The 24,831-nt window shown below is 49.1% G+C and overlaps 1 protein-coding gene across 1 annotated transcript in view; it reads right to left on the bottom strand.

Annotated features, from left to right (window-relative positions):
- The window catches only part of ITPKB (inositol-trisphosphate 3-kinase B), a 67,184-nt gene extending 45,825 nt beyond the window's left edge, over positions 1-21,359 (bottom strand). The window contains exons 1-2 of the mRNA XM_036380832.2: positions 21,219-21,359; positions 18,765-19,839 (exon numbers count right to left, since the gene is read on the bottom strand). Coding sequence (XP_036236725.1) covers positions 18,765-19,673 — 909 coding nt within the window. The 5' untranslated portion in view covers positions 19,674-19,839; positions 21,219-21,359. The remainder of the gene's footprint in view (positions 1-18,764; positions 19,840-21,218) is intronic.
- Positions 21,360-24,831: the final 3,472 nt, after the last annotated feature.

Here is a 24,831-nt window from a genome sequence, read left to right as displayed (position 1 = left end):
TTGCTAGAATTGGTTCTAACAAATACATGTCTTTTCTTGACTTGTAAGATTAAGAGCTTCCCTGGAAAACCACTCAAGGGGCATAAATATTGAGAATATGTGACCTGGGGATCCAAGCTGCTCTAAGTGCTTTTGCAGGCAGAGGAAATGCGCAGCATGAGAATGAGCAGCCTCCAGTAAAGGACTAAGGGAAACAGGAGCTCAATTACGACTAATCAGACCCAAGCACTAAAAGCATTTGCCCAACATCACCCTCATTAAATTAAAACTCTCTTCTCTTCCACAGTGGAGACTGTTAAATGAGCTCAGGCCATAGCAGAGACCCACAAACTCCATGAGCATGCTGCCACTTCTTGGTGCAGAGAGAGACATTCCCAGCTTTTCCTACAAACAACCTTGAGCTGCTCAGTCAAACTGTGCCATCCTCTTGTTGCCCAGCCTTTGGGGACATTTTCTGCCATTTTCTGCATGTAAATTGCACAGAGAGTTTGAAAGATGAGCCAGGGGACCTGCAGACCTAATTTTGGAGATGAGGACATGCACAGGGACTGGAACAAGGAAGGAGAGCAGGGCTCCAGGGAGCTGGCTGGGGCAGCCAGAGGATGCCTCCAACACAGACAGGCTCCAGATCCATCCCTGAGGGATCCCATTAAATGACTGCATCTGCCTGGGCTTCTCTTGGCACATCCCAAGAGTGTTCACACAGAGATGTGGTTGTTCTTTTCCAGCCAGTCCTCTCATCACCAGGGGAAAGAAGTTGGGTCTCCTTCAGAACAGTTGGCAAGGTGGCATGGGGCAAATGGCACCACTGGGGACGGGGACTGTTCTTCCCTGTCACACTGGTGCCTCCCTGTGTGAGTTAAAGCAAAGTAACCCCCACACCTGTGGCAGAGGCAGCCAGGAGAGCTGAGACACAACCAGGCAGTCCCACAGTGCAGCTGAGAGTGCTGGGGTCAGCAGCAGCACTCCCTGAAAATGCAGCACACATCTTGCTGCTCTTCCTTGAGGCTCTCAGGAATGATTTGCAATAAAAACTGCAGACACCTGAGGAACTACAGCCTGCTCCAGCATCACAGCTCCATTTTTCAGCATCTGAGGTGCAGAGGACTTTTGCACAGAAGATGTGAGACACGAACATTGCAGCCAGGTTTGTGCTGGTGCCCACACATGCACAAGCCCTGAAACTGGGCACACACCTCCTGCATGCACATGCATGGAGGAGACATGAAAGAACCCAGCTAGATACCATGAGATTGTTTGTACTCATTTACTGTAACATTTTGTCCTCTGGACTGAAATTCATCTCACCTATTTTTAGACATGTTCAATGTAGATGACTGCATCTATCCTAGTTAACTCCTTTTACAGTCACAGGGCAGCCCAGCCTCAGCTCCTCTCATGCTGTGCAGACAGGTCACATACACTGTGTTCTGCAGGGGCCTGTTTCTCCCCACAAAGGGAGGCTGGCTCAGATCTAGCTATCTGCCACAAATCCCATCCCAGCCATCCATCATTAAGTACTTTTAAAGTCTTGTTATCCAAGCTCTCCTCTCTTCCCCCTGCCTTTCCATGTCAGCCTTGCACAACGCTTGCATGCTTTCTCCCACTACTTTTTCACAATGCAACTTCTCACATTATTTTCCCCCTCCACTTTGCTCCTTTTCCATCTCCTGATGAGATTCTGCACTCAGTTTCTCCCAAACTTTCCATTCTGCCTCCACCGCATAGCACCCTCCTCTCCACCTGATCTCTGGCCGTCACCCAGCACCCCGACACAGCTGGACACAACTCCAAATAAAAGCGGCTCCATCAACCTCTGCCCTCATCCTCATGGGACACTGCTCCACAATAATCCATGCTCCATCATCACCTCCACCTAAAGGCAGCCCTCATCACCCCCAAAACTCAGTATTTTTTGCTGGGGCAAAGCAAATAAGTCCATTTCAAGGTAACCTTAGTGTTGTTAAGAACAGCAACGAGCGGCAATAGGCAGGCAAGTCCCTGCAGAGCCGTGTCACCTCTGCCACCCCTGCACCCCACCTTGGAGCACCCACACAGTTCCCCTCGCCCCCACAGCCACCACCGCACGTCCCCACGTGTCCCCACTCACCCCAGGGGCTCACCCCACACAGCTCCACGCCGCCATCCCAGCCGTGCCCGGCCTCGCTCTGCGCGCACTGCGACGCCCCAAGGACGCGTGGGATTTACACGTGCCTAGAGCAGATTCCCAGATGGCTTCACAGCTTCCCTTGTATTCTCTTTAGTCTTCCTGGCCCCCGTGGTCATTTCCCTTTTCCACCTGCCTTTCCCCTTCCTGCCTGCCTTATCTCTCTCTCTCCCGGCCCTGCTCTCCCACGCCGCACATTCCCGCCCCATCCCGCTGGGCACCCCTTGCTCCTGCACTCACGGCATGGTCTCCTCTCTGCAGCTCGCCCCGGCCTCTGCCTCGCTGCCACGGGAGTGTTGCAAGAGGAGGACAGCTGAAAAGACAATCAGCGAAAAAGCAGGGAGGGTCTGAGGCTCAGCTTGACAGAATCCTGGAGAAAATAGTGTCAGAAAGGAATCGTGCTCTAGTTCCAGCTGGAGCATGTGACGGGACCGAAAACCCTTTGTATGCCTCTGTGAGATCAACTAAAGGCAAAAAAAAGTGATGGCAGAGGAGAGGTGAAATGTAGGACATCACAGGTGACCTGTGATGGCAGAGGAGAGGTGAAATGTAGGACTAAGGGAAGGAAAGAGAAAAAAGAAAAAAAGTAAACAGGAAAAAACAGGTAGATTCTTAGAGCCATTTCACATGGGTTTTTTTTGAAAGTTGCACTTCCTTTGAATTATCTGTGCTGGAGATATTTTCAACCCAGCTCCACTTCCCTTGAAAGATTCATTTGGCATGCATTCAGTTCTCAGCTGAACTTGCAAAACATGAAAGAAGCTCCAAGCGTCATTAAAATGTAGGATCAGCCTCAATTCCGAGATTGACAATTGTACATCTTCCTCCTTGACTGCAAAATGTTGTCTCTTAACCTCTCCCTTGCTCCTCACCTACTCTGACCTCTGCATGCCCAACTCCCAATAAATGCAAGTTTACTTTTCCTCCAAATAGCATGGTAGACATCTCAAAATTACATAGGATCTTGATCAAATTATCTCCTAACTCATCTGGAATCTGATCCAAGGACACCAAGGGAAAGCTTTCTGCTTCACCCCTGGGTGCACATTATGTACATCATCAAAACAAAATGTTCTGTTTGCTTACAGAAAGAGCAGTAGTAACTTAAGTCCCTTTGGCATGAACAAGAGCCCTGACCTAGGAAGAGAAGCTGCAGTAATTTCAAAATTGTTGACTGCACTTTCACAGAGTGTACTCAAACCGCTTTTTCCATTGATCTGACTGACGACCCTGGTTACTCAAACAGCTCCTCAGCCTACTTCCTGTTCTGCTGGAGAGCTCAGCAGCCCTGCTAAGAAACAGAGGGAAAAAAACTCCAAAATCTAACTTTATTCTTAGGTCATTACAAATAGCTGTGGCGGATGGTTCCTATTTTTGCTCCAAAAATGTATTTATAACTTTACTGCCATCAGAGGGCACAGCAATGTGACCTCTCCTGCTCCCTGGGATGCCAGCTCAGCACAGCTGGTGAGCTGAGCCCATGCACCACTGCCAACAGGTCCACATCTCTGAGCACAGGGGAAACTCAGTCTTTGTGCCACATTTTGTTGCTGGTCTCCCCTTGCTGTGATTTCAGATGCCTTGAAGGAGCCAGATGGGAGGGGGATTTTGCAACGCAGGCAGCTCTCCATGGTCTATCCATGAATACAAACAATACACTTAACCCAGCCATCTGTGGTTGGTGTTATTCTTACTCTGGGTCACATTTATCCATTGTGCAAGCCCACCAGACTCAATAGAGATACAACAGAATTGATTTGGCTCAATCTGATTCCAGTCTTGCAGCTAAACTGAAGTTCTAGAGTGCTGAACCTTCTCCATAAAGGTGACAGGGACGTGTAGTTCAAATTCGCCGACCCTGGTTCCTGCAGTAGCAAAAGAAGACAGCAAGGGACCAGCAGACAGCAGCAAATAAAGTCTTTCCAGTGAGATCAGCTGGAGCTGCCACTGCAAAATCTGCCATTGAACCTGCACCTGGAGCTTCCCGTGCTTTTCCAAAAACCACAGGGTATTTTTTTAGATTAGTGGTGAAATCTGTGGCTTATCATCACCCAATACGAAAATTAAAGTGTCTTAGGGGTTTTAAAGGGATTAGCATGTATTTTCTAAAGTATTCTGTCTTTGGAGAATTTATTCCCCAAAGTTCTTACACTCTCTGAGACATTAAGTGCCATCACATTGTTAGTGTTTCCCGTGCCAGAGCTGGTTTCTCAAATCCCCGCTAGCTTCAATAAACACTGACACCAAGTAATAACATTCAGCATGTGTGTTGCAATGTGTGCTACGTTACAGCTGGCCACGCTGTCTAAAACTGACTTGCAATTTCATTCCCAAGCAAGGAACTTCATTGCGCCAGTATATGGAAAATGTTGCTGTTATGCAAACCTCTGTTTTCTGACAATAGCCAGTAAAGCCACTTCCCTCCCTCAATTTTATATCCTGGAAATATTCTAATTCTGTTTGTTACGCCATCAGGAGTTCTAGCTAGCTTTCCAAAGGCATCCGCTCTCCAGAAGACCAGCTGCAGGTTGTAGGCAGCCTTCAGAACTGCCCTCTTGGTGTGATTTCACTGCAGTGCTCCCTGCAGATGGAGCACCTGGGAACAGCCCACCAGCTGGAATGCCACACACACAACCATATTTCAGTTCGAATAAACAAACTGAAAGCTTTCCATAGGTGTCCTGGCCTTTGCTCTGAGGATTAATTCCCTTTAAACATGTAATAGCTCTAAGGGCATGCTAAAAAGAAGAGTATTCTTGCTTTCCTCCCCATGGAGGAGCAAGGACACATTCCTGTCAGCTGGAAGGGGGAAAAATGAACACTGCAGCATCTTAACTCAAGGGCAAACTGGGGAACATGTCAGCATATCTGATGAGAGTAAATTGAAATCCAAACACCACTAGAGCTGCTAGAGAATGCTTGGCATCACTTCACACAGCACCTCTGCACCATTCAATGACAAGGTGGTTTGGGATGGTTCAGCAACCCTGCCTGGTATTTTCTGGGACCTATCACAGCCTAAGATTCCTTGCTGACGGATGTATACAACCTTCCACACACTGTCCAAATGCAGTTGCTCACTCCGAAAGTCGCTGCCTCCTCTAACATAATCAAAGCTGTACTCCCATCTCCTGGCAGCTGCTTGTGTCAAAAACCTGTGAATCACTTCTACAAGTAGAAAAAGTAATTAGCTCTCAAATTGTGTTTTATATGAACTATCAGCAGGGAAGGAGTGTGAGCCCTCTTGTGCAGTTTGTACAGTCCTCGCTCTTCAGTGACCACCTGTATCTCCTCCTGCACCCCTGCCTCTGCATTCAGCTGGGAGAGAGAGGACTTTGGGTTTTGGTGGGGATGCAGGAGTCAAACACCACCTGCCCTCCCAGGCCTCACGACAGGCATACAAACAGGAAGGCAGATTTTGCTTTAGTTGTGTATGGGCTTTTTGTTTCAGCTGGGGCGGGGAGGGAGCGCTGGCATTCTCCGATTGTTCCAGGCAGGCAGAATCGGCTTACACGCTCTGCCCTCCTGGCCTTTCTTTCCACTCAGCCCTACTCTCAACCCAGGGAAGCAGCTCTTTCAACAGGCCCTTTGCCCACTCCTGCAGCTCTGACATGAGCTCTGCCTTGTTCTCACAGCCCCCAGCTCCTGCATCATCAGGTAGCTGAGACTCTTGAGTTTTCAGGTTTTTTTAAAAAGTACATTTCTCGGCTTCTGCCTCACAGAGAACAGATTGAAAAATTGTCCTGAGTGCGACTTAATAGGCATGGAAACCAGGAAAACAATCAAACAAGACCAGCACTTCAAAGAACCTTGAAACTTTTGGTAGTTTTTAAGGTAATCCTCATTGTTTTCTGGGAGAGCTTGAGTTGGCAGTGTTTGAACAGTAAATGATCGAGGGAATTGCATCGCTGATGCACTCATTGGCCTTGACTCCTCATCCTGCTACAGGCACTGATCCCTGCCCTCTCCACTGCTGGGGGACCCTGAGCCACCACAGAAAGTATCAGAGCTATCCCAGCAGGGAGCACAGCCTGCTCTGATGCTCAGCCACTGCCAGCCCCTCTCCTCTATCACAAAAATATCCGTATCCTGTCCACATTATGAGATCCATCTTCCAGTAACGCTCATATTACAGCAGGGCAGAAAAATGCTTAAAAATCTGCCCATTTCAGGTGAAACTCAGGATTTTCCCATGAATGGAAAAGATCTTTCCTATAGCCCCTGCCCCAAAGGGGCTGATGTTAAGAAGTTTGCCATCCCACACTGTAGCATCTATGCTCCCCCTCTTTTGTGCCCAAACCCTCCCAAGGCACAGAGAGGAAGGGCTCAGGAGACAATGCAGGTAAATCTCAGGCAAGGAGGCTCCACTCAGTCACCAAGGGATGAGGAAATGGCACAATGTGTCTCAGCCAGGCAGAAAACACAGCAGGGAACAGTAAACTCAGCTATGGCTCATGGTACAGCAAACATGTGTGCTCCTTCCCCTCTGCCTGGGGAACTCTGTGGCACAGCACGTTTTGGCTACAGCAAAGTGATTACCAGCTATTTGCTCATTTTCCTTTAATGAATCACTTGAATGAGACCAGTGTGAGTGTCAGGGGAGTGAAAGTCTGTCATTCAGCTGTCTGCAAACTCTGGCTTCTCTGAAGATTTCTAGATCAGATCTCAGGGCCTCAGGAGTTTGGGTTATTTTTCTAAATGAGGTTCAACACTGCATCTTCTGGGGAAGATGCCAGTTATCTACAAAACCTACAGCTCTTATTAATTTGATACCACAGGTTTCAGTCTGAATCACAGCAATGTGTGGTTGACCTCAGAATAAACTAAAGTACTTGCTCCATGGCATTAGACTTAAGGATTGGCCAGTGTGGGAGCTGGATTTATTTTTTAACACCAGAGCTCAATCAAAAAACTAGGGGAGAGGAAATGTTCAGGTTGGGCTGGACACAGCTAAGATCATGGGGCTGCAAAAGGAAAACTCCACAATGTCTCATCTGGAGCCAAAGCAAAAGGAGGTGTTTCATTTTGGGTTATGAAAGTCCTAAAAAACCTTTTCTCTTCTCTTCTTTCAATGTGTTTTAGTGGTGAGGTCAAGTTTTAAGTGAAAAATGCCCTTTTGAATCAAATCTACATTTCAAATACTTGCAAAACATAAACAAACCATCCCCAAAATGAAACAGTTCATTCTGAAAGTGTCAGAATGACATGCACTGCTATTTTTAACATCCCTCCTTCTTCCCCCACCTCTGTATTTTTTTTTTCTAGGCCAGAACTATTCAGAAAATGTGTTTGAATTTGTGAATCATTTTGACTCCCCCTCTCCCCTGACATTTGCTGGAAAATCTATTCTCTGCCAAAAAACTGTTCTTCCAGATCCAGCCAGCTCCTACAATCTCCTGTCCTGCCAGGGTTTGTCTGGCTCTGAGGCTCTGACTGCCCTGGGGACACAGAAGAGGAAGAGGAGGCCAGGAGGGCAAACCCCAGCCTCTGTCCAGGCAGTGATGGGCTCTGAAAAAGCTCTGAGCCACCCTCTCTTGAGGCAGAACAGGGAGCTGGGCTCCAACAGAGGCCACCACACAGAAGGAGTACCTCATCAGGCTGTGGCTTCCAGGTATGAGGAGAGTGCTTAGAGTTTTGGTTCTCTTGGAAAAATCCTGCATTCAAAGCCAGGCCCCTGAAGGTGAAGTGGATGTACCACAGAGGCTTGGAGCTGTCTCCTGTCAAGGTGACAGAAAATTTAGATTTGGATTCAGTCAAGACATGAAAGCTCTGAGGCTTGCAATGCAATGTAGAGGCTTGATTCTTTGTAGCCAGGCGATTCACAGAACAATTTATGCCTTTGCAGTGCAAGTGTAAATGTTACTGCTCCCATTTGTGCATGTTTTGCTACTACCCTGAAACTTTTAGTAAGTGGAAAACTTGGATCTCTTTCAGTCCTCACATCCAACCTATCTGTAGGTCTTGCAGATTTTTTTCAGGATAGCATCCCTAAAAGAGTCTTTCCAGCCTATCCACCCAAACAAAATTCACTTTTTGGGCTCATCACATCATATCCCCACTTCTCATCTCAACAGCCTTTGCTCTGCAAAGATCCATCAAACTCACTGCTGAAAGATTGCTTTTTTGAATCTGTCATTTGGCCCTTCTGTGGCTCTCAGCCTCCCTACCTTGATTCCTTCTCCTGAGGAGCATCTCTGAGCTCCTTGGCTTTTCTTTCAACACTGTGATTTATTCTATTCCCATCACTTCTTATTTCAGCACTGAAAGGTCAACTCCTGCATATGCTCAAGCATGAGATCAGCCTATATTAAACAGGCTCCTCTGAGCTTTCTCCCTTCTGGGAAGGGTTCCCATCCACAGGAACAAACCTGGAATCTGGAACTGCCTCCTGAGCTGCTCAAATGCTCAAAAACCAAATACCAGAGTTGGTTGGGATGTATGACATGGGGAGGACAATAACAGACTAGGTGGCATCGTGCTACCTCTGCTTTTCCCTCTCATTACCAGCCCAGCCTCTGGTCAATGCTTTGGTCACTTGTGACCACCTGGACTCCTCTGCTGCTTCCCTTGGCTCAGAAAAGCCAATCCAGCAACACAGGGCAACATGAGGAAACAGAGACCTGAGGAGAGAGGCCAAGTCTTTTCTCCTCAAGATGAGACATAGATGAGGGGCTGCTAATGGAGGAGCTGAGCTACAGTCCTGGCTTCAGACCATTTGTTTTAACCTGCTGAGCAAGGTGGCTTCCACGAGAGCCAGACAACACCAATTGCTCCCTCCTCTGAGAGCCTGGTTCAATTTGGAGCTGCTTTTCTAAAAGCTCATCTTGAATATGAACTTTACACAATTTTTTGTCGGTGACTGTACATCTTGCTCAAAAGCTGTGACACGCACTGTTTGTGTGTGAAAGTGGGAATGTGACATCCAGCTTCTGTTTGCTTTGCAAAAAGATCAAGGTTAGTTCCCACTCCACTAAAAGCACGGAAGGGAAACACAGGATTTGTCAAGCAGAGATAAACTGAATTGAGAACATTTTATACACAAATTCCTAGGAGATGGTTAAAACAATGGAGCTGGGAGAGTACACTTGTCAAGGCTTTTTCAAACAATCCTTTTTCCCATATTCTTTTAAAATACAACAGTAATTCAGGTGGATAGAGATAAGCCACCGTTTTAAAATCTCTTTCCTTTGTTTCCTTTCTGGCAGCCCTGGTCTCCACCCCAGCAAGACATTCCTCCCAGGAACCCCAGGGTGGAGGGCTGTCAGCTCTAAGTAAATATGGCTCCAAGGAGAGATAATAACTTACACCCTCTTTCTGAAGCTGCTCTGGCAATTACAATTCCAAGTGCCTCCTACTCCTGTGACCACATGCCTTGCTTTCAAGGTCTATCTATTAATGGCAGCCCAAGACTATTTACAGTTTAGGGGTCCCTGGCAAGGTGAGATGCTGGGACTGAAAGGTCAATGCAGGAATGCTCATCTCTTCTCCTCCCACTTGGAGGCACTGCCCATCCCTTCTTTGCACACCAGCTGTTATCCCACACTCCATCTGCAACAGCACCTAGAGGTGGGAATACCACCCTGGGGTGGCTCATGGTCATTTGGTGTGGGTTCCCAGGGCAGTACAAGGTATGAGATGATGCTGAACTGGCCTCAGTGCAGCTAAGATGATGCTGTACAGGCATGGATTTCAAAAAAAAAAAAAAAAAAAAAAGAATTTGGCTCCATTTCAGAGTTCAAAGAAATATTTGAGCCTATGGGCACTGATTCAGGCTCATCTCTAATTATGTCCCAAGTTCAGCCTTTAAAACCCGTTCTTTAGTCCTCAGTAAGGGTCACTTAGCAGTTGTTATTACAGTTTCTTGCCAATCTGTTGTTGGATTTTCCACTTGACATTATTAAGGGATTAAGTTGTTTGTCTCATCATCTTTTATCTGTCCTGTTCAGTTTCCTAAAAACAGACTTTAGCCAGACCAGAAAAGATATGAGGAAAAAAAAAAGCCCAGCATTTTCAAGACATAACCATGGTTTTGGATTTGCCATTATTATTGTTTAAATTTATTACTTTGGATCTGTAAACTTTGCTGACTCCTTTAATCTGGAATGTATTAAAGAAAGCATTAGGCATTACAACAAGTCATTGGATTACACTGCACCGATTCAGCTACAGCTGGGGAAGAAATATATAACAGGAGATCCCGTGGAGTTATACATTTCAGACTGAGCTCATCAATTGCCATAGAGAAGACAAAAACAAATGTAGCTGAGCCTGGAAAGAATGTTGCTAAAATTGGAGAAGCATTTAATGTGAGTAGCCTAGGGGTGCAATAACTTTGCCTGTAATTTAACAAAACCCACCCACATAAAACATACCAAGAGAGATTATAGATTGGACTCTCTCATCTGCAGTCTGCCAAGAAAGCAAACCTGACTTTTTTCCCCTTCCTGCAGATGCAGGTTTAAACGGTCCCTGCAGAGTGTTAAATATATATTACCCATAATAGCAACCATATTACATTTGGACACGTTGCTAATTCTCCAACTGGCTGCTCTGTACCTTGCCTGCAGTGGGAGGATACCCCTGGATAACTAATGGAGCTTGCAGCTGCCAGCAAAGCAAGTCCTATGGTCCACATGGTGAGAAGGAGGCTGCTCACCTCCTCCTTCCTCCCACCTCTTCTTGGAGCCTTGGTCTCCCCTCTTTTGAGAGGTACCCCTGGGCTTGTACTTAAGTCCCCCTTTAATGAAAATGTTTTGAACGCATTTAACTCAATGGGGTAAAAACTAATCCTACGCCTTCCTTCCCAAAATGCAGGTTTGCAACCAACAAGGCTCAGTGGTGAGCTGAAGGCCAGCCTTGGCTCCTACCCTTCTCCTGAGTGGCAGGGATCAGAAATTGTTGAGCAAGAAATGAGAGAAAAGCACCCAACCCTGAAATGCAGCTTCCAAAAAGCCTCCCTGCAGAACTTTCCATTTACAAACCTCCTGTCTCCAAAGGCTCTGAGGCACTGTACCTGTGAACCCTCCCCAGAGGGACTGCACCTCTGGTTCATTAATTCAGCTTAAGGTTGGATTTACCACAAGATGTAACTGGATACATGCAGGAGTGAGCACAGCAAAGAAAAACGATCAAGGGCCAAACCTGCAGCACGCTCCTGCTGGCTTCAGCGGAGCTACAACAGCTTTTATCAGCGTTTTATCTGACCCTAACAAAAGGAGCAAATTGTTTAGCAAAGGAAGAGGGTTCTTTGATTCTATCTTGCTGCAGATGAATTGCCCAAGCAAGGGCAAAGGGACAGGAAGCGAAGGGGGAGGAGAAGGAGCTGATGCTGAAGGTAGGTGCTGCCATTGCTTAGCCCTTGCTAAACAGCCCCTTCTGCAAATGCTGATGGGGTGGGAGGAAAGAGTTGTGTCATGTCCTTATCACAGCCATTCGACCAAAATGTTGTGCTGGTCACTCCTGGTGTAGATATACTGGTCCTCATTGTGGCTGCAGGGAGCTTTGTGACAGCAAAGACTGTGTGCCCCATGAGTCCTTCCTCTGCTTTGCACAGTACAGGAACCCTATTGTCCAAAATGCCAAGTACAAGATTTAAAGTCAAGGATGAAACCCTGGGAAAAACTCACATCAGTTCAGCGAGGTCCACGCCACAGCAGCCCCAGGTGCCAACATCTCTGCAAATCAAGTGTGTGAAGCAAACAGTGAAGAGACAACCTGATTCTGTCCTTAGAATCTAACTCATTAAAATGTCTGCAGGCATGTCCCTCCTGAGCACATCTCTGTCTTTCACAGAGACGAGGGATGCTTTACTATTACTTAAAACCACAACAGTGCAGAATGCTAATGAAGTTCCTGTTGTGTAGCACTGATCAGATACTACACTGTACTGCTTACAAGAAGTAGTTGTAAGTGCTAAGCACTTGTTGTTTTACCCCCTAATTTCTCCTTCCAAAAGCAATCCTTGTGTTTTGACCAGCAACAAATCTTACATCTAAAAGAAGAATTGAATTCCTTCTACTGGCTTGTCCCTTTTCCCATGTCATTAATGAAAAGAACTTTCTTTACTACAAAAAAAAAAAAAAAAAGAAAAATCACCTCTTTCTTTTCATGGCTGAAATGTATGAAAAGGCTGAAATAAATATTGAGAGAGGGAAGAGTCTAACATGGGTTTTAGTAGCCTGCAGCAGCTCCTGACTCCAGTATTACCCATCTCTGGGAAATTAAGGTCAGAAACCACTCTGTAAATGCATCCATGGCTGACAGCAGCGATGAGGATCTCCACAGGCACACAGCTGTGACAGCAGCTCTGGGCTGAGCTGTGCCTGGGAAAGAAGGAGCTGCAGCCTGCATTTTCCAAAGGCTTCCACCAATTCCCAGTGCATTCACAGTGCATGCACCCAGACTGAAACTTACAGCTGGAGACCCACAACTTCTGAATGTACCTGCACCAATTCATGCTGAAAGGCACTGCTGGATGAGCATCCTGTTGCAGAGCAAGTTGAATTTTGCTGCCCAAACACTGATTTAAAAGCCAATCACAGGCACTTGCTTGTGAGGCTGGTAGACCTCATACTGAATCAGCTTTCTGAACTACTTGGAGCCGTTGTGCAGGCTATGCATGACCTGGGCTTTTATGTGTAGGAAAAAAAATGAAATTCCAATAAATTTTATAGAAGACATTCAGAAACAGATTCCTCTGTCTTAAAGCAAACTCTTGGGCTGGTTGTCAAAATCCCATTAGAGTGAGAGAGAAGAAAGCTACATTAGGAGAACCTTAGGATGCCTGAGGAGACACCCAGCAAGGCTAAGCAAAATGAATGCCATAAAAGGGCCATTTCAAGTGACACAGCAAGTGTAGGAGCCAGCAATCCCCAAAAAGTCCCATTTAAGAAAAGGGATTAGCTGCAAAGTTACTCAGTGATTTGAAAATGTTAACATTTAGTTTTCACTGTCTGTTAAATGTTAACATATCTTTCTTAGAAAGCTTGGCTGGGCTTCATTGGAAGAAAGCAGGTCAAATTTACTGCACAAATTTACCTACTGGTATAAACAAAATAATCTCCAACCATTACAGAAGACTAATCTTAGCTGAAGCAACATTTAGTGTCATCCATAGATGCCGTTATTTCTGTAGTGAGCTAGAACAGAATTACATGTAAAGAAAATATTAGCTCAGCAGTGGCTTTCAGCCATCACATGGCACATGAGAACTCAGTGCTGCACTAATGTTTTCTTCACATGCAAATCTGTCCTAACACATTACAGAAATAATATGGAAAACATGAGACAGGTGCTGACTACAGTTTGGGTTTTGTCATTGCAAGCCTCTAAAAAGATGAAGACAAAACTCTGAAGTTTCCACTGATCCATGAAATTCGCTCTGCGGACGTTCAGTTTTCCATCCAAAGGATCCAAACACGCAAGCTCCTGACATCCTGCAATTCCCACCAGAAGAGGAGGAAATCTGGCTCTTTCCAGAGCTGGGGACCCTAAGGATGATGGGCCTAATGTTTGTGCTTCCTGCACCTCAGAAGTATGGGGGGAGGTTTATTTTGCTACTTTCATGGATGCTTTCAGCATGAAGTTTTTTTTGAGAAACAAAATATGCAAGAGACAGCAGCTGTGCTAGCAAGTGAGTCCCTCTATGAAAAGGATCTGCTATGTGCCATGTAATTCCTGCCCTGTCAATCATGGAGAATGTGCACAGAGAAGAAACCCTTCCCAATGAGCTTAAAAGTGCTGATGAAAACAGACTTGAAGTAGCACCATATGTCTCTCGTTGGGTTATGGCAGCATCTTCACTTGGCCTCCGTGGGTGGGAGCCCATAAAAAAGCTTCTTATTCCCTGAGAAGGTGACGTGAGTAGGTAGAGGATTAGCTATGGAATAGGGAGTGGTGCTTTGTGAAGTCCCTGGAGTGCACAGCCTCCATCCACAAAGAGCCTGAAGCTCTGCCCAGTCCCTGTGAGCACCGGGGTGTCCCCATCCCATCCTGGCAGGCAGAACACGCCGTGCTGCCAGGCCTGCTGAGCCTGCTGCTCTGAAAGGGGAAACACACAGGTGCCCACCTCATTCCCCTCTCCCCCTGGTCTTCCTGCAGCGAGGAGACTCCATCCTTTGGCAGCTTACCAGGTGTGCTAAGCATCTTCCCTGTCAATGATGTGCACTGCTAAAAGAACAGTCGCTCTTCTGAGTAAGCCAGCAGGGCCCTAACACACCAAGCATTATATTGATAGTAAATCAGAGATACCACTCACTAGCTCATAAGCTTAGGAGCTTTTAAGACAAACACAGTGGGAGTAAGGAGTAAAACACATAAACACACTTGGCATAAAGATATATATTCACAGGGCTTGCATGTATCACCACAGCCATGTGGTCATGGTTTCTGTAACAGGGAGACTTCCTGATCACAGCGACAGCTTGGAAAGGGAATGAAAGCATATTTAATTTGATTGATTTTTATAGGAACAAATCAGGACTCCTGTTGTCAGCTTATGCCTTGGAACATCTCAAAGAGAAATAAGCAAAGGTCCCAGAGGCCCTTGGCTGACACTAGCCCTATCTAAACTTGGCTCCTTTCAGGACTGCATTAACAGCCATTGTGAGTCAAACAAATAAATCAATTAAAAGAATGCCTGTCATCAGCACTGCCGTTAGCTTTTTCCAAAAGTCCTTGCCATTTCGCACAGGTTAATGGAAGTCTCTTATTCTGAGAAATCTATTCAGCCTGCCGAAAGGAGCAGAAGTTTCACAGAGTACCAAGTCCCTTGATTACTATTCTGCTGTACATCCTTGTGTTTCCACAGCAGCTGTGGGAAAGCCAGGAAGAGGAACACTGCAGTGTCTTGCACTGTTTTTCCAGGAAGGGGTTCCTTTCCCCCCCAACATGTCATTTTTCTATAGTACGTGCTTACTTGCACAGTTCCTGCCTTTGCCCCCACTTGTCTGTTGCTTTGTCTCCAGTTTTGGAGAAGCTGACAAACTAGGGAATTTAGGTCAATGACAAGGACTCACTAATGACCAGCTTTGGAATATCTTTTGCTTAAGGGGCGCAGCCAGTTTCCAAGAGTGGGACAAGTCTCCTGCTGCAGAGTACATCCTGGTTATCAGCTCTTCCTTGGGAAGAGCCAACAGAGCCCCCAGAATGGCAAAGCTCGTACTCTGCTATTTTTCCAGTCGAGAAGCCAGTGGGAGTCACAGCTAGAAGGTATCTTGTCTTAGGTGTGAAATCTCCTCAAGAGACTGGGCTGCCATTTCAGGCTACCTGCGCCACTCAGAACCTGGGACAAAGGAGCACCTTCTCCCTTCCCTACACACCCCAACCTATGTGATCAGCCAGGAGGGGAGAAATTCTCCCCATCAGCATGAGACAGCAAGGGAGGCAGGTGCCTTCCAGCAGTCTCTGCATCCTCCTGCCTCAGGTGGTTGGTGAGCAGAGGCCTCAGGTCATCTCCTTCCCCAAACTGCCCGTGCTGGTCACAGGGGGTGTGCACAGAGTGCTCCCCTGTGGCATTTCCAAACCACAGTGTCCCATCCCAAGGTGCTGCCCGGACAGCCCGTCCCTCCCACACAGCCCCAGAAGTGCAATCGCTCGAGTGTCTCTGAAACCATCAACAAACAAGCGTGGGGTTTCTCCGGCAGCAGCCCACAGCCCGGGGAAAGCCACAGCTGCAGAAGCCCTTACAGGGAAGTTTACTCAGACCTTAAGTGGATTTGCAATTAAACAGCAAAACGTCACCGTGCTCTTACTGTCACTGCACTTCACACGTCTGCAACCACCGTGGCAGGGTCACTGTCCCCTGGTGCTATCCAGGGACAGGGACAGGGACAGCACTGAGCAAACTGTTTCAACAAACAGACACAGAGCCCGTTTCACTCAAGAGAGCTGCTCTGGGTCACAGCGTCCAAAACTGTGGCCACAATACCTCCTTCCCTTGCACTTGGCAACATGATTTTCTTACTGGCCAATTTTCAGGCCTGAACACAAAGAAAGTTTCCTACCTGCAGGACAAATGGAGGACGAGTCCATGCCAGCCGGAGGGATGTGCCTGTTTCCCCGGGATGTCAGGAGGAACTACAATAGGCCGCCGGACATCCCTAACAGATTTGCTAAACCAGACAGCCTCCAAAAAGGAAGGGCAGGAGCAGGCCTGCTGTTTATCAAATCTGTAAACATTCTATGTGAGATGTGCAGCACAGACCGTATCTGCAGCAGGAACTGCTTTCCTGCCGCTCCTCATTACCTCTCCTGCAGGTACAAGAGCCTCCCCTGTGCCAGCAGTGCCCAGTGCAGACAGGCAGGGCTCTCTGCCTGCCCTATGTTCATCTACTCAACCCACGGGCACCCAGAGGCACCTTGGTTTCTCTGGGCTGAGATCTCCCAGGATTTGACTAAAAGCATGAGTTGTGGAGAGAGCTTCTCACACATTCTCCCTCATTACACAACTCATTTCCAGACTGTGTGCGTTGTTGAAAGGAAACAGTGAGTTCATGAAAACAAATGAGTGTGCAACCTGACACTGCTTCAGTAGCTGCCTTCTGCTGTCATTATGGATTTACAAGATACTGCCAACCAGTACACAAAGCTGGGTGTTATTTATACAAAATCAGTTTTGAATTACTGGGCATTTGCACATGATCCTGCTGAGAAATTGACTATAACCTGCCAAAGTCAGTGATCAGCCCTGCATGGGACCTGTGGAGCCCAGTGGAAAGTATCATTGTAAATTAGCCTTGCTGCCCCTGCTGAGACTCCAGCACTGAAACACAAAATCAAGTGCACCTCCTTAGGCTGCCTGACACATTTTGGACCACATCTTCATCTCGTTTAGCCTGAGTAGTCCCATGGAGCCCAGCAGTTACTCTGATCTTAGACCTGATCTGAGCTCGCTCTCATCCAGAGCTTTTAGCAATACAAATGAGCCTTGCCTGTTCACTGCTGAGCCACTGCCGGCCTGGCTGAGCTCACTGGAGGCCACGGGAGGTTGTGCAGAGTCAGCCTGAGGCTCCAGGAAGCTTTCCACAGGAGCATCAGGGATGCTTCTGCCCATCAATGAACTGTTTTCAGCAGCAAATCAGTGGGATCTGGCACTAGGAACAGTCATTAGCGCAGAGAATGGAGCAGAGATTACTACAGCTCATGCACATAAAACCAGCAGAATTTAATCAGCAGAGGGATTGTAGCAGCTCCCAAAGGGAACAAGCTGATTCATCAGCTGAGAGCCCCAAAATACAAAACTGTCTGCAAACACGATGAACTACAGGCTCATAACTTTCTTAACTGCTTTTACTCAGCTGCTGCTCCATCTTGAGCAGAACGAAGCCTGGTTCTTGGAATAGGACAAAAGGAGTACAAAAGAAAAGATACTTATTTCAGTCTGCTGAGTGTTTTACAAACCACAGTCTCAGTTCTTCCAAGTTTGATGCCTTCACTTAGATGTTTCCCTGCACTAGTTTTCCTTGTGTCATTACATTTAGCAGGAGTTTCACTACCATGTGTCTACAGGAAATTAAACATAGTGAAATACATCATTGAAAGTTCATGAGCCTTTGTTAAATTCTTTAAACTAAGGAGCCACTGTGTTGTCCAGTATGTTTCAAGGTTTGTCAGTGGAATGCTCCAGTGCTGGGCTCAAATCAATGGAATGTCTCAGAGCTGGATGAGAGCAGAGACCATGTGCTGGTTGGAGAACCTCGTGATGGGTGCCCTGCACTGGGTTAAAGTGGTTCAAAGCCCTCTAGACAACTGGTGTGACAGCTCAGAGCAAAGCAGGCTCTGTGTGATGCACTCACACATGCAATGAACTCCTCTAGTGACACAACAAATCCCATGACTGTCTCATGCCTTTGGAGAATGCCTCAGAGCTCTCCTCTCTGAGGAGACCTTTCTTCTCTAAGAGTAACACAAATCAACTAAGGCGATGATTTCTCTTGCCTTAAGCCTCACAACCAGCTCCACAACAAAGATCCTGAAACAAAATGAACTTAATATAAATACCTAATAAAAATACGCTTACCTAAAATATAAGATACCCCACAACCAAGAAGTATTATTCAAAAGGGGAATTACCAGAAATTCTAGAGCATTTTGCTTCTGTGTGAAAGACACAGAGACATTGTGGTGATGGGCATCACTGTAAACCTGAACAGACAGTTGGCCCACACAGTTTCAACTCCAGGGAGGAAACAAATTCTCCCTCAGGCTCATGTAAACCATGGGAAACCTCCAGCACCCAGGGAAGCTGGGCTGAGGAAAAACTGAGGCTGGTAACCACATGTCAGCAGAAGGCTGCAGTCCATGGATGTATTTTAAGCATGCTGGCAGGCAGCTTTGCAGCACCAGGGAAGCTCTGCAAGGACTGTGCACAATGAAACAGGTACCACTACTCTCTCGTGAGAGGATTTTCCGGCTAGGAACCCCTCTTCCAAGTCTGAAAGCTTTATGTGTGAGGGAAAGCAAGCACCACTGAGCAAGTGTAAAGTTTCTCTGCAGAACTCTGCTGCAACAGACCTGTGCCCTGCTGCTGCAGCCATGCCTTGGAGCAGGGATGCCACCACCCTTCAGCCCACCTCCCCAGGGCTGCTGCAAGACTCACCACTCGGGGTTTCTGCTGGTCCAGGGTCTGCAGGAAGGCGGGGGTCTGGTCCAGGGTGCGCTCGGGGTCACTGGAGATGTCCTCCTCGGACTCCTCCCAGGACGAGGAGAAGCCAGTGGAAGATGCAGAGGACGATGAGAGCTTCCGGACGGGCAGGCTGCCAGGGGGCACGGCGCCCGCCTCCTCCTCCGGGCCCCCCAGGTCTGTGACAATGACGGCAGGGATGCTCCCACCGATGGCCGGGTGCTGGCCCTTCAGTCCTGTGGGAACCACCACCACCTCCTCCGGCCGTGCTGCAGGCCCGGACTGCTCCAGGGGGCTGCTGCTCTCTGCCAGCTCCACCGTCATCCCTGACCTCCTGGGGGGCTCTGCAGTGCTCAGACAAAGCTGCCCCCCACCAGCATCGGGGGCCTCGCTCTCTCCGAGGGCTCGGGGCCGGGGTCCAGTCCCGAGTGCCACCGCCGGTGCCGTGGGGCTGGCCGGACGGGGCCGGCCCAGCCGGGGGCTGCGGGGCGGCTGGGCAGCAGAGCTGTGCGCCTGGATGTGTGCCTCGAAGAGCCCCACTTTCTGGTTCACCTGCACGTTGTGCAGCTCCCGCTGGAGCTGCCGTGCCATGGGAGGCCCTGGCTGTCCCTCCTCGCCCCGGCTGCCCCGCCGTCCCACGGGGCTGCCCGGCTGCCTCAGGGGCTCCTCAGGCAGGGGGAAGAGGAAAGCGGGGCCACAGTGCGGGGAGCGGGGCGGCACCGGGGCCGGGCTGAAGACGGGGAGCGAGCGGCAGCTGCCGGGCGTCTCCGGACCCCTGGGCAGCACTTGTCCGGGAGGAGGCGGCGTCTTGCTCCCGCCGCTTGTCACCTCGCTGTTGCTATTCATCATCACCAAGCTATTGAGCGCATAGCAGTACACGGCCATAGTAGTCAGCCGGGGAGCACAGGGGGGCCGTCGCCACTGCCGCCTCGGCGCTCAGGCTCTGCGGGGCCGCCCGGGTTCTCTGCACGACGGGAGCAGCAGCATCGCCAGCAGGAGAACGGGGAGCTGGGCTGGCCCTGCTAGCCCGCAGCTCCATAAAACGGGACAGCTGAGGAGAGAGAAGCAGTGAGAGTAGTTCTGTGCCCTCCCTCAGCTCACCATGCAGCTGGGCACACAGCGTGCCAGACTCTTCCCTTCCTGCGCGCCCCTCCCACCTGCCCAGTGTGCCACCCGTGGGGACACAGGCCAGCCATCCGAAAGATCTGAGGGAAAGGGAAGTCAGGTTTGCGGCTGTTTCCCCTCTTCCCTGCCTTCCCTGCCCCCTCTCCAGGTTGCCTGTCGACACGGCTGCAGCAGCAGTGTCCGAGAGGACACACAGCCAGCAGCCATTCCCACAACAGAATAAGAGAATTACAGTGAACTGGTGTGAACTCAAAGTTGGCAGCTTTCAAGTGCTCACCCCAAAACCTGGCATTTTCTAAAGGAAGATAAAAAACTCCAAACAACTTATATTTGCCACCCTACAGTCTGTCATCTATAGCAAGACCAACTCTCAGGAATGGATTTATGTTATGTGATACATGGGACGACTCCCTGCTTGCACTGTTGTGTATGGTACAGGGTCACATCTCCAGTTAGTCCTTTAAGTTCCCATGTGCAACAACACGGCTTTGCACATCTTCATGAATGTCCTGGCTAAATCTGCCTTCCCTGTGCACATCTGCTGTCCGGGACAATGCAGGCTGCAAATGCCTCCAAGTCACAGCCTGGAACCCCACATGCAGAGATGTGCAGTGCTGTTTGTTGTGGCGAGTGTGTGACTGTGTACACACGTGAGAGAGGCTCTGCTTTCGGAGGTGGCTCTCTGTTCCCCTGTGCATGTCAGTGTGCTTTCTGTCATCTCCTGTTTGCTCCATGTGCCCTGGAGTTGCAGTCCCCATCCCATGCCGGGGCATGGGCGCTCCTGAGATCTGCACAAACACACTGCCCACATGAGAGTACAAACTTGTTTACACACAGTGCGCTAACTCTGGCTATGGGTGTACACGCCTCTGGAAGCACTCGTGTGCGATGCTATCAGCGGTATCCCTGTGAGGCTCCTGGCAGGTAAATGCCCTCGAGTCCAAGCGCAGTCCCAGCTGACGCTGTGACCAAAGGGCTTCCCATCCCTCCAGGCACTGCTTGCAGGCAATACGAGGCTCAGCAGAGCCCAGGCAGCGCGGACAGCCACTTTTTGCAGGGATCCCCGGCACAGCTCCCAGCACTCGGACTCGGCTGCCCAAGCGAGCACCGGCACAAGGTGCTCGGCCACACTTCGGCTGTGGGACAGCCCAGGGCAGCACCCTGCCCCTCTGCGCGCCCCCAGCTCGCCCCTTCCTCCCCGCGGGGTCCGGCTGGCCCCCGCACGGCGCCCGCCGCTGCTGCCGGACATCCCCCGGCGGAGGGGCGGCCGTGACCCCCCTGCCTTTCCCCTTCGCCGCTGCTTACCTGGGCTCGGGATCCGCGCCCGCCCTCAGTGCGCGCCGCCCGGCAGCGCCCGCCGGCGGCCGCGGGGCGCTGCCGAAACCATCGCCGCGGGGCTGCCGGGACTCCCGCTCCCTCCGCGGCCCCGAGCGCCTCTCCTCGCCCCGGGGCGGGCCGGCCGCGCCGGGCTCTGCCCCTCCGCGCCGCGGCGGCCGAGGCTGCGCGGGCGGCTCCGCGCTCCGAGCGGCTCCGGGCAGCTCCGCGCCGCGGCCCCGGCGCCCGCTCCCGGTGCGGCTGGAAAGGCGGAGAGAGCAGGAGCAGGAGCAGGAGGAGGAGGAGAAGGAGGAGAGGGAGAGGAGCGGCGAGGAGGAGGAGGAGAGCGGAGGGAGGGGGGTAGGAGAGCAGGAAGGAAGTTGTGAGTCTGTCTGGGGTTGAACTCAGCGGAACAAGTTTTTTTTTTTTTCTCTTGTCGCTCGGCTCGGGCTGGAGGGAAATACTGAAAAAAAAAAAGTTTCCATTGTTAACTAAGAAAAAAAAAAAAAAACAAACAACACCGTCGCCGTGCTTTGGTGGCTGGGCTGTGGGTTCAAGGCACACGAGGCATTTTCCACCCGCGGCCGCGGCGTGCGGTGCGGGCTCGGCAGAGCCCCCGGCCAGCCCCGGCACCGCTCGGGGGGGCATCCCCGGCTCGCCTCCGCATCCCGGCCCCAGCGCTGCCGGCCACCAGAGCCCTCCCCGGGCACAGCGGTTAAGGCAAAGGGTGGTGCCGGCAGCGCCAGCAGCGCGCAGCCTGAGGCCACCCACCTCCCCACGCAGCCGGCTCGAAGGCACGGACTGACACAGCCATTTCCCCCGGCATCCCCCTTCCCCAGGCAGCAGGGCTCAGTCCTGCTGCTTCTCTGCGTGTTGGTCATCTCATTCACACGAGCCCGAGGCTGGCACAAAGCCCTCCCTCTGCCAGGTTGCGTGGCTGTGGGTGAGCACAACCCAAGGGAGGTAGGATGATCCCCACATCTCTCTAGAGACTTTGACTTGCTGTGATGTTGCCCCCGGTTTAGGCAGGGCTGCAGTGTCCTCGTTCAGGACACTGCCCATCCTTTTTGATTCACAGCACTTTCTCAGCTCCTGCAGCCCCCAGGCTTGGGTCCTGCTTGGCAGGAGCAGCAGGCTCTTGGCTGTGATACAGCCTGAGTTCTGTATCAAGATAACCCATTGGAAATAGTTGTCTGTACGTCAGCACTTTAGGAGAGAGAGCAGGCTCTCCGATTCACTCTCAAAGCGGTAGTCAAGGTCAAACCGAGATGGCAGTTTTGGGGTTGATCTGGACTGGCCAAAGGAAAAAAAAAAAAAAAAAAAGAGAAAAAGAAAAAAGAACAGCAATTTGCCTCTGCTAGGATTTCACAGCTAGGAATTTCCCCTAGAGAGGGAAATTGATGTCACAGCAGATCAGCTTTTCTGTAATTAAGACATAACCTCTAGAGCATAAACGGGGGCAGAGAGGTCTCCGAATTGGCAGAAGGTGTGGACTACCAATCCCACAGGCAGGCAGACAGAGACACCCAAAATGAGCTTATGTTTGTTTTTCCAGTAAGAGAAACGCTATTTTGAATTCAGGGCAGGAAAAGAAATTTATAGACTCTTTCCACTCCAGTTAGTTTCCTCACAGTCTGTGCTTAGTTGGGAACTAGTCTTTGTGAAATAAAGTATGAGATCAATCTCTCTGAGAAAAGTGACCCTGCTCAGTATAATGGCACTATCCATGGCATAAGCTTACCCCTGTGTGCAAATATCTGCAGATTCTGGTCATCTGTTGCTCATATTCCCTCGTGTCTGCATACACACATCAAAAAGTAGGAGCATTTGAATGAAAGAATAAATCCAGGAATACAGGCTGGTAAACAGGTAAGTTCCTTTTAAAAACAGCTGCATTATGCTATACTGACAGCATCTGCAAATACTTGGAGGCATTACTGCACATCTGTGTGTGGATGTTTGACCATTCTTTGGGGTTGTTGAAGAATATTTACACCACTGTAACCACAACGTGTGCTTGAAGTCCCACCCTTTCTTTAAGTCCCACAAATTCAAATACAATCAAAAATTCATCCTCTCAGAAGAGACAAAGGAGTGGTGAATTCACTATGGCACATTTACAGATACAAAACTCTCTCAAGGGAGACCTGGCCTTAAAACATGGCAGCGATTTTGTCAAGTAACAGAGCTAGAGCTGTTCTGTGGGCATTATATACAATGACAAGTTCTGTTTATAAAGGAAGGGGCTAATAAAAGTGCAAAAAGGAAAAGAATGTCCAGGGATAAGTCTTTGAGTGTTCAGAACCAGTAGGTACATGAGGGAAATAATTGTTTCCAGACAGGAGCCAGGCAGCAGTCCACATTGTGTAGTGAAGAAAGAGCAGACAGCTTTCAGCACACTTGTTTCCAATCAAGGGGAAACCAAGTGTTTGAGGTCAGCCTAAATGGAAAACACAACCCATACAGGTTGCTGGTCCAATCCAGGGACAAGGATGGAAGCAAGAGAAGAGAAAAGTTGCTTTCACAGACACAGACCCTGGGCACTAGTACTGCTGTAGTTACCTGATGTTGCTGAGGAGCCTCCTCTGTGGCTTTGGCAGCGCTGCCTTAGGTGCTGTACAAAGAGAACAAAAAGATCGTTCCACTCTGACTCTCTCAGTGCACATTCTTCAAGTAAAACTCCAGTGCTGGGTGTTAAAAGATCTTGCTTCTCCTTAAGCTATGTTCTTAATTTAAATTTATGCTTCCTGCTTCCAAAGAAAATCATTACAGTGCTTAAGGATACTGAAACAGGCTGGGTTAGGGCAAACAGTTGATCCAGCCAACTTTTGTCTTGTCCTCATTCAAGGGAGTGGAGCCATTAAAATGAACAGGATCTTCCACTTAGGAGGGGCACATATCCACTGCAGAATGTATTTAGCCTGAAATAAAGCGAGGACAGACACTTAGAGAAGGGCATGGAGCTGTCCTAACTGTGTAACATCTCCCACTGACACACTGGCTAAGAGGCATTTAGGGAAAGAAATACCACAGCTGTCAAAGTTAGTGGCCTCCAGCACCTCTGTGTACTCGAAGGGAGACACGTTAACTACCATGTTTCATGGAAAATTAGTTGTCCTCAATGTGCCCCATGAGCAGCATGGGTGGCTCAGCTGTGCTGGGGCTGCTGATCACTGCAGGGTGCTGGCTTTTTCTAGGAGTGATGGGGCAGGCCTGCCAAGGGGCATCCAGTGGGAGGAACAGGGGATCAGTACAGTGCTGGTGACCCTCTCAAGCACAGCTAGAGCTGCCATTTGCTATTTTATACGCTCTCTTCCCATGGGGTTGAGGTCCTGGTCAGCATGTACTGAATTGAAGAAGAACCTCTTCCCAGTCCAAACTAAAGTAACAGGCAAAAAAAAAAAAACAAATCCAAAACACCTACTGAAACAAGATCCTGTGCTGCAGAAATACCTCCTTCTGTGGAGAAGGGAAAATACTTGCATGGTCATTGTAATCACTTGAATCCTTGAAGACACATAATTAATATGGTGTAGACTGCATTATAAAGCTAGATGGACCACAACCGATCCAGTTGTAAAAACAAAACAGAAAAAATCATAAC

Source organism: Molothrus ater, chromosome 3, assembly GCF_012460135.2.
Source record: "Molothrus ater isolate BHLD 08-10-18 breed brown headed cowbird chromosome 3, BPBGC_Mater_1.1, whole genome shotgun sequence".
NCBI classification, from domain to species: Eukaryota; Metazoa; Chordata; class Aves; order Passeriformes; family Icteridae; genus Molothrus; species Molothrus ater.
Note: the sequence above shows the minus strand (reverse complement) of the source record. Positions and strands in the feature narration are given on the sequence as shown.